This window comes from Myxocyprinus asiaticus, chromosome 13 (assembly GCF_019703515.2).
Source record: "Myxocyprinus asiaticus isolate MX2 ecotype Aquarium Trade chromosome 13, UBuf_Myxa_2, whole genome shotgun sequence".
Classification (NCBI taxonomy): domain Eukaryota; kingdom Metazoa; phylum Chordata; class Actinopteri; order Cypriniformes; family Catostomidae; genus Myxocyprinus; species Myxocyprinus asiaticus.
In genome coordinates, this window is record NC_059356.1 from 44,582,334 (window position 1) to 44,592,333 (window position 10,000).

Here is a 10,000-nt window from a genome sequence, read left to right on the forward strand (position 1 = left end):
TTCATGCATATTGTTCATTTCATTTTTCCAAAAGCAATGCAAAGTTTGTTGAAGATAGTTATTTTGTAACCGTTCTTGGTAACGTTTGCAAATAAAACAAAATATAAATTTCACATACTTGTCATACCTGATATATTTTTAATTTACGAATAATCGATTACTCGTTTTTTCGTGGGTTAGAGTACTCGACTACAGAATTACTCGTTAATGCCAATCCCTAAAGAATACACACACATATGTAAGGTTTGTGGCTGATATACATAATGAAATGGTAGAATTCATTGAATTTTTAATAAAGAAAACATTCAATGTAATCGCTTTCACAACTAGACATGCATCCTGGAGAGCAACCCTTATTATATATCATTTGAATGAATGTATGCGATATCTGGATATTTCTTCTCATTCGTTTGTGTGTGATAATTTGTTTGACAGGTATGCCTACACAAAACCTGTAATACTCCGAGGACTCACAGATAACACAGTAAGAAGTGTGTTTATACTAGAGGTAGACCAATATATCGGTTTTACCATTTAATCAGTGCCGATACTTGCTTTTTGGAATTAATCCTGATAGTTTAAAAATGTATTCCTTCATTTTTGTGGCTGGTGCTGGAGAAGTCTACAGTTAAAAGGGCTTGGTTCCTCAGAACAGCAGCGTCTAGAGGTGAAATAAAAACAGTTACGTGGGGATTTGCTGTATCTAAATCTTTCATCATTGACAATATTCATCTATATTTTTACTCCCACTTCAATGCATATTTTGATTAGATAATCAAGTGTTCTAAATGGAAACGAGGGCATGCAAAGAAAAATGCGACTATATGGAAACGTGCTCCGTCAGCACATACATCATGTCTCTAACTTCATATCTTTTGAATACTAATAAACCTTATTCATCATCAAACCTCATAAGGTGAATATATAGGCTATGAAATATGAGTCACTTGTGTGTTTTGGGCTTGTTTATAGTAGAGGTAGACCGATATATCGGTTTTACCGAATACTAGGTGCCGATAGTTGCTTTCTGGAACTATCGGTTATCTGCAAATATCTATGCCAATAGTTGCCGATAGTTTTATTTTTATTATTATTTCACTGTGTTACTCCGAAGAAAGAAATCTACAGTTAGAAAGGCTTGGTTCTACAGTATAATAGCAGAAACCTCGTGGGAATCTAATCACTGACAGTATTCATCCATATTTTTTTCCTCACTTCAATACGTATTTAAAAATTTGATATTCACCTTAATCTAGTGAATATATAGGCTATAAAAAGCTGAATTTGGTAAATATTTAAATAGAGAGCATTGTAACGGCAAAATAAGAGTCCTGAAATAACAATGTTTTTCTTGTTAATAGTTAAAAGTGCCACATTATGCACTATATCTTCATTTTTTATTATTATTCTTGGGATTTTGGTTAAACAATAAACTGATTTGATTAATTTTGGTCTCTTGTAGCCTCAGTGTCTGTGCATGTCGCAGTAACAAAAGACTAAGAATTTTTTTTAAACATACGATAAATCGATTTTAATAACTATCGACCGATTAATCTGTTATCGGCTTTTTACACCACCTTTGTGATCGGTATCAGCAAAATCCACTATCGGTCGACCTCTAGTTTATAGTTAAAAGTCCCACATTATGCACTATATCTTCATCTTTTATTATTATTCTTGGGATTTTGGTTAAATAATAAACTGATTTGATTAATTTTGGTCTCTTGTAGCCTCAATGCCTGTGCACGTTGCAGTAACAAAAGACTACAAAATGTTTTTAACATTTGATAAATCGATTTTAAAAACTATCGACCGATTAATCTGTTATCACCTTTTTAAATGACCTTTGTGATCGGTATTGGCAAAATCCACTATCGGTTTACCTCTAGTTTATTCTGCAGTAATACTGAATAATTTTCATGTGGGGAAGGTCAGGTGTGTATTTGTATTGATCTGTAATTGTTCTAGTTGACACATTTCTAACAGCGGTGTGTTGTGATTGGTTGTTTCAGAATTTCCGCTTCCTGTGTTCCAAATCCAGTCTGTTGAGAGATTACGGAGAGAAAACCGTCCGTCTCAGCACTGCCAATACACACTCATACAGGAAAGGTAGAATCATGCAGCAAATGTAGACATTTACACAGTCTTTTGAATGCTTGTATAGGTCAGGACGACACAGAAGACAATAATTAATCTTTCCATTTTTGTTTTCTGTTTAAAAGTGGATGTGCGGTTTGAAGAGTTTGTAAAGTTTCTGTTGACCCCTCAGTCCGAGAACACCCTCGGCAGTGGTCAGTTCTACACACAAAAGATTCTTCAATCTTTACCCACCTCCTTTCCTTGTTACACTGTGGATGATTATTTCATCTGTGTGTGTTTATTCCAGATACGCTGTACTTCTTCGGGGACAATAACTTCACCGAGTGGCATTCTCTGTTTGACGAGTACAAAGCGCCACCTTACACTCTTCCTCAAATGAGCCCTGCATATAGCTTTGGGATTGCTGGTATGCACACGTGGACTTGCCAATTCGGTATGTAGATTTAGTTATGGAGGGTGCATACACACATTTTTACCCTTTACACAACATCTCTGCTGCAGGACCTGGTACTGGCGTCCCGTTTCACTGGCACGGCCCCGGCTATTCTGAAGTTATCTACGGCAGGAAGGTTTGTGGAGCTCTGTGCTCATACAAATGCATTATTTAGAGTGCTGTTGGGCATAACCCAAACTAATTGTAGATCGGTTCTGTTACTCTGAAGAAAGGTGCATTTCATTTGGGTGGCTTATAATTGTTTATTAGGGTTATCAGTGGTTTAATGGCAAAGGCTTTCCAGCAGTTGTCTGATTATGATGTGTATATTCCAGCGCTGGATCCTGTACCCCCCTGACCAGGCACCCGAGTTCCACCCCAACCACACCACTCTCTCCTGGGTCACTCTCTCATACCCGAACTTGGAGCTCCACCAGAGGCCTCTGGAGTGCACAATAAGACCAGGAGAGGTTAACAAACTCTACATTCATATTTGTGCATTTTGAACACATTTACACACTTTATTTATAAATGAGCGCGTTTCCATGCACGTTCTTAAACAGATTATGCTTAATAAACCGACAACGTCTGTGGTCATGTAAACGCATTAAATGACATTGCTTTATTAGTGTAAGGCCAGCTTCAAGGTATAGTTCTCCCCAAAATGACAATTCTTTCGTCATTTACTCACCCTCATGCCATTTCAGATGTGTATGACTTTCTTTCGTCTGCTGAACACAAATGAAGATTTTTAGAAGAATATTTCTGCTCTGTAGGTCCATACAATGCAAGTGAATGGTACAACTCCAGTGGTTTAATCCATGTCTTCAGAAACAAAATGATAGATATGGGTGAGAAACAGATCAATATTTAATCCTTTTTTACTATAAATCTCCACTTTCAATTTTTTTTTCTTCGATTCGCATTCTTCGTGCATATCGCCACCTACTGGGAGGAGAATTTATAGTAAAAAAGTCTTAATTTGTGTTCTGCAGAAAAAAGAAAGTTTGACATCAAAAGCAGAGAATAAAGTGATTATTTCAAATCTCATGTGAGCATGTTTTTCTTGCTTTGTCAGATTTTTAAAATAAGATGATTTTTGGGAGTTATCAGCATATTGGTGTGCATGTAAATGGGCTAATTTCTGGTCATCTTCCATAAGGTTAACGACAACCCTGACATGAAAATGAGTAACACAATCCCACTTACTACATGGCTAGTTACCAAATAAATAAATGGACATGAAATGTGTATATACACACACACACACACACACACACACACACACACACACACAGTTGAAGTCAGAAGTTTGCCTACACCTTAGCCAAATACAGTTAAACTCAGTTTTTCACAGTTCCTGACCTTTAATTGTAGAAATATTCTCTGTCTTAGGTCAGTTAGGATCATTACTTTAAGAATGTGAAATGTCAGAATAATAGTAGAGAGAATGATTTATTTCAGCTTTTATTCCTTTCATCACATTCCCAGTGGGTCAGAAGTTTACATACACTTTGTTAGTATTTGGTAGCATTGCCTTTAAATTGTTTAACTTGACTCAAATGTTTTGGGTAACCTGACACAAGCTTCTCACAATAAGTTGCTGGAATTTTGGCCCATTCCTCCAGACAGAACTGGTGTAACTGAGTCAGGTTTGTAGGTCTCCTTGCTCGCACACACTTGTTTATTTCTGCCCACCAAGTTTCTATTGGATTGAGGTCAGGGCTTTGTGATGGCCACTCCAATACCTTGACTTTGTTGTCCTTAAGCCATTTTGCCACAACTTTGGAGGTATGCTTGGGGGTCATTGTCCATTTGGAAGACCGATTTGCGACAGAGCTTTAACTTCCTGGTTGATGTCTTGAGATGTTGCTTCAATATATCAACACTATTTTCCTTCCTCACGATGCCATCTATTTTGTGAAGTGCAACAGTGCCTCCTGCATAAAAGCAAGCCTCACCCTTTTTCCTCCAAACACAACAGTAATCATTATGGCCAAACAGTTACATTTTTGTTTGATCAGACCAGAGGACATTCTCCAAAAAGTAAGATCTTTGTCCCCATGTGCACTTGCAAACTGTTGTCTGGCTGTTTTATGTCGGTTTTGGAGCAGTGGCTTCTTCCTTGCTGAGCAGCCTTTTAGGTTATGTCAATATAGGACTCGTTTTACTGTGGATATAGATACTTGTCTACCTGTTTCCTCCAGCATCTTCACAAGGTCCTTTGCTGTTGTTCTGGGATTGATTTGCACTTTTTGCACCAAACTACGTTCATCTTTATGAGACAGAACGCTTCTCCTTCCTGAGCGGTATGATGGCTGCGTGGTCCCATGGTGTTTATACTTGCGTACTATTGTTTGTACAGATGAACGTGGTACCTTCAGGCATTTGGAAACTGCTCGCAAGGATGAATCTTTTGAAACTTTTGATTTTCCATGATGTCAAGCAAAGAGGCACTGAGTTTGAAGGTAGGCCTTAAAATACATCCACAGGTACACCTCCAATTGACTTCAATTAGCCGATCAGAAGCCAGTTGTCTAATTGTCTAAAGGCTTGATATAATTTTCTGGAATTTTCCAAGCTGCTTAAAGGCACAGTTAACTTAGTGTATGTAAACTTCTGACCCACTGGAATTGTGATATAGTCAATTAAAAGTGAATCAATCTGTCTGTAAACAATTGTTGGAAAAATTGTTTGGAGTGTATGTACATTTCTGACTTCAACTTTGTATGTATATATATATATATATATATATATATATATATATATATATATATATATATATATATATATTATTATTATTATTATTATTATTATACAGTTTAACGGTCATTGCACAATACTTTTTGACCATAGAATGCTGTGATTGACCAATCAGAATCAAGTATTATAAAATAAGAGATTAAACTATGTGTGTGTTTGTGTAGGTGCTGTATTTTCCAGATCGTTGGTGGCATGCAACCCTTAATCTAGACACCAGCGTCTTCATTTCAACTTTTCTGGGTTGATGTCATGGCACATCTGTATTTACTTGAAGGACCGATCAGAACATTTGCTCAGAGATCAACAGCAAGACAAAGTCCAGACTGCCATCCTTCCATGGACTTGAATGTATTGTATAAAAGCTCTTTTTAATGAAAGAATTTGAAAACATTTTTGTAAATTAACATTTTTAAAAATAAAGTTTTAAAATGTAAAATAAAGTTGTGTTTTATAGACATGATTTGAGTATTTCATCTGAAGAAACAAACCTATTTGTATCACTAAAGCAAACATTTTTTATTGTACTAAAAAAAACTTTATAAGAATCATTCTTGAATTTTATAGACACAAAGACATTGAAAAGAATGTGATATACACATTTTCATGGAATCAGTTAGTTACATTTTCAGTTAAATGTCCAGTTTCACATCTGATTGGTAATAATAGTAATAATATGTAGGTTATTATTGAAATAACTGGACCTTTGAGATTTCTGTTCCACATCCTGACCTTTGAAGCAACCCTCAATCCATAGGCACAGTATGTAAACAATTCTGGCTCTTGTTCAGACGCCCCAACACACGTATTCAGCAGCTTCATGAACATACATTGCGTCATTATGGTGCTTGCACGAATGTGTTTGGCTTTTTACACATGGATCAATTAATGTAAAGAAAAAAAAAGAAGGATTTTGGAAGGGCACATTATATTCAGGATCGTCATCATCCTCAGAGAGAGACAGAGAGTATTTTTTTTGTTTGTGTGTGTGGTTTTAGAAATCCACGTGCGATACTGCAGACATTGTTGACTTTTTTTTTAGGACAAATTGCTTATGTTCCTCATTTATAAATTACTTTGGATTAAAGCATCTGCTAAATGACTAAATGTAAGTCCATGGTAGAAAAGGCTTCTCTATCCGTCCAGTCAGGAGGCAGTCCTCTAGATGATGTCACTTCCTCCAGACCAGCTGTCCAGCAATGTAAGTTTCTCTCACTGTCAGTGTGTCATCAAGCACTACAAAATCTACAAAACACACACATAACTAGACATACTACACATCAAATACACTTTATTGTCACTACATCATCCATTCAATAGCAGATATGGCTTTACATCTTGTAGCTAGCCCTGTTTCCACTTTATATTGATAGAATCTAAACAAACATTCTGGCAACCATTTCCTCCCTTTCTACATTAAAAGGATTACATTTGAAGTAGGAATGAAATTCACACAAAAATAAATACTGATAATGTAAAGACATAGGAACCTTGATATTGGCTAACAGACTAGAGGTTGACCAATAGTGAATTTGACCGATACGGTAACTAATGTAGTGGAAAAGGCTGATAACCGATTAATCGGCCGATAGTTTTTCAAACTGATTTATTAAATGTTTAAAAAAATGTCTTATAATAACCATAACAAGATTAAGATTTGGAGCATAACGCAGGACTTTTAACTATTAACAAGCCAGAAATACACCAGGGACTTTTATTTTGAAATGTATGTGCACACACAAACACATAAGGGTATTAAAACATGCACTCCTATAATCATCTACAATGTATTACAATATAAAAACCATAAAATAAACATTGTCATATGGGCTGATAAAAACTATATGAGCAGTAATTCATCAACATTAGATCATCATTCATCAATATCAGCAATCGCTTGTCATAACTGTCCGATATTCCAGTATAATGGTATAATATAAAAACTTTCCTTTTCTCTAGGGACACTGTCAGTCAAATTTGACATAACTCAACAATCAATAAAAGTTATCTAAATAATTTTCAATAATGTCCCTGCTTTATATGTGTGTGTTTTTAATAACATCAGTGACGGAGTCTTGGTTCCATTACAATGCTCTTTATGTATTCACCAAATTAAGCATTTTACATCCTATATATTCACCAGATGAAGGGCTTTGTATGCTTATATACATAGAGAGAAAGAGAGAGGAACATGGAGGAGTTAATAACTATCGCGTTGCCTTTTGCCGTTAAAGATAGTCCCAAAAAGCAACTATCGGCATCGATTAATTGGTAAAAGCGATATATCGGTCGACCTCTACAACTTAGGGTGCAACTGTTTGTCCATTGGATGACATCTAATCATTATGAATGTCATAATGAAAAGCAACAGATGTTGAAAAAGAGGTTAAGAGATTGAGACTATACCTGCATCTGAGCCATATTCCAGTGTACCCTTTCTGTGACTGACACCCAGCAGCTGTGCAGGATGCAGCGATGCAGCTTCTAATGCAGCTTCTACTGTACAACCTACACACACACCAACAAAACAAACCCTCTATAACAAAGACATACTCAGATCTCCAGTTGATAAACATGCATCAATGAGCATGCAAACACAATAAACTGACAAAATATTACTGACCTGACACCTCTCTGAAGTGTCTTACACACATGTCCATAGTAGCAATGCTGCCACTCAAAGTTGTAGTGCCTGAAATCACAGCACCCAAAACCTTAAACAACCCTAAACAAATCATTTAGATCTACAGCAGCATTACAAGATTAATGTTACTAAGCATGGGGATCAATCCGTTTCAGTTGAATATAAGTATCAAATTAAATCCCTTTATTGTCACTCAACCATATACACAAGTGCAACAGTGGGTGAAAGACTAAAACATCCCATCTTATATCTTTCGTTGGAGTCGAGTCTGTTTTCTAAACTTCATTGAAACTGAGCTAAATTCTTCAAGCCTAAAATGCTTACAAAATGTAATATTTAAACTCAGTGCCAACTGCTTGTCCCTTACACATAAACAAATCCATTAACAATAGGATTATGATACAACTTTTATTTTGACAGACCTGCGACGTAGGCATGAAGGCCCTGGATGTCTATCTGCTGCTGTCCAAGAGTGTGTCGACCAGGTGGGAGACCCATCGCTGTCACAGCATCAGTGACCAACACCAAACCTGGCACACACACACACACACATATACTGTATATATACACACACATACATACATATGCAGTGGTGTGAAAAAGTGTTTGCCCCCCTAAGGGCCATGTAGGTTTGGATTTTGTTTTCCCTTAATAATAACAACCTTCATTTAAAAACTGCATTTTGTGTTTACTTGTGTTATCTTTGACTAATATTTAAACTTGTTTGATGATCTGAAACATTTAAGTGTGACAAACATGCAAAAAAATAAGAAATCAGGAAGGGGGCAAACACTTTTTCACACCACTGTATATATACAGTATGTATATATATTGCTGATTCCGATAACTAAGGTGGTGGAAAAGGCAGATAACCGATTAATCTGACAACAGTTAAAAAACAATTTTTTTAGTCTTTCCATATTGTGATGGGTACAGACATAGAGACTACAAGAATAAAAAATATATGAAATCCCAGATGCGGTTGATTAATAAACGAAAAACCCCAATAATTACCAGAAAAAAATGAAGATTTGGTGCATAGCGTGGGACTTTTAACTATAAACATCCTGAAACACATAAGGGGACTCTTAATTTGCAATGAAGGAGACTTGGCTCTGTTACAATGCTCTGTATTTAAGTATATACCAAATTAAGTCTTTCATAGTTTATATAGTTATATAGTTATATAGTATTATATAGGCTTTGTACATACATATTTCACCAGATTTAGGTTTAATGAGTAATAAGGTATGTTATTATTCACAAGATGAAGTTGTGGAACACACCTGCAAACTCCATACAGTGGGGGGGTGCACATTTTGTGACTTGCATCTAACAACATATGTTATTCTTTGTTATTCTATTATATTTAAAAACATATTTTAAGTGTACCATTACTGTTTTTTTTTTTTTTTTTGGCAAAACAACATCGAAGCATTAAACTCTAGTGACTTTGAGAGAGGCATTTTTTATTAATAATATTTTCTTGAGTATGTATAGCATTTATGTAACAATTGGCTGAAGCACTTCCAAAAGAGGCTATTTAGACTAGTGTCAGAAATGTACTTTTCTATTAAGGGGCAACATTTGCCCCCTGGAGTCGTTTTTAGGGGCATTTTTCACCATTATGAGGGAACTGTTAGGGAATATTTTTTTTCTAACCATACAAAATATGACAATATGATGTCATTGTGTTACATAAAATATTTCAAATTAATAAATTCCTGAATAATCAGATAAGCGGTTACCTATAAATTTAAATGAACATCAAATAATTTCATGTGATGCGTATATACTAAGTCTAGAATAAAAAGAAATATATCCGATGTTACAAATAAGAAATAGAAATCATAAGTGGCATTTTCTTTTTCTTTTTTTTTGCCCCCACATTTTCAATTTCAGGGTAATTTTTGTCACCTTCAGTGGCATTTTTGCCCTGAACCCTTGTTAATTTCTGACCCTGATTCAGACCAAATGCATTCTTGTGCTAAAAAAGCAAGATGCAGTGCAATAAGGCAGAAAGCAGGTGTCTCGAGATGCGTTTTTAACAGTTGAAATTCTTT

At 35.6% G+C, this 10,000-nt stretch overlaps 2 protein-coding genes across 6 annotated transcripts in view; one reads left to right on the plus strand and one right to left on the minus strand.

Moving 5' to 3' along the window:
* jmjd8 (jumonji domain containing 8) overlaps positions 1-5,686 on the plus strand; it is a 6,502-nt gene extending 816 nt beyond the window's left edge. Inside the window, exons 3-10 of one of the 2 annotated variants that reach the window (XM_051714229.1) lie at positions 436-508; positions 619-681; positions 2,013-2,109; positions 2,223-2,291; positions 2,387-2,506; positions 2,602-2,669; positions 2,869-3,003; positions 5,461-5,686. In XM_051714229.1, coding sequence (XP_051570189.1) covers positions 436-508; positions 619-681; positions 2,013-2,109; positions 2,223-2,291; positions 2,387-2,506; positions 2,602-2,669; positions 2,869-3,003; positions 5,461-5,541 — 706 coding nt within the window. In that variant the 3' untranslated portion in view covers positions 5,542-5,686. The remainder of the gene's footprint in view (positions 1-435; positions 509-618; positions 682-2,012; positions 2,110-2,222; positions 2,292-2,386; positions 2,507-2,601; positions 2,670-2,868; positions 3,004-5,460) is intronic. The other variant, XM_051714230.1, reaches the window with a different exon arrangement.
* Positions 5,687-5,782: 96 nt separating this feature from the next.
* LOC127450252 (N-acetylglucosamine-6-phosphate deacetylase-like) overlaps positions 5,783-10,000 on the minus strand; it is a 14,905-nt gene continuing 10,687 nt past the window's right edge. For all 4 annotated transcript variants that reach the window (XM_051714202.1, XM_051714203.1, XM_051714204.1 and 1 more), the window contains exons 9-12: positions 8,360-8,467; positions 7,917-7,985; positions 7,700-7,801; positions 5,783-6,538 (exon numbers count right to left, since the gene is read on the minus strand). In XM_051714202.1, the coding sequence (XP_051570162.1) occupies positions 6,465-6,538; positions 7,700-7,801; positions 7,917-7,985; positions 8,360-8,467 (353 nt within the window). In that variant the 3' untranslated portion in view covers positions 5,783-6,464. The remainder of the gene's footprint in view (positions 6,539-7,699; positions 7,802-7,916; positions 7,986-8,359; positions 8,468-10,000) is intronic.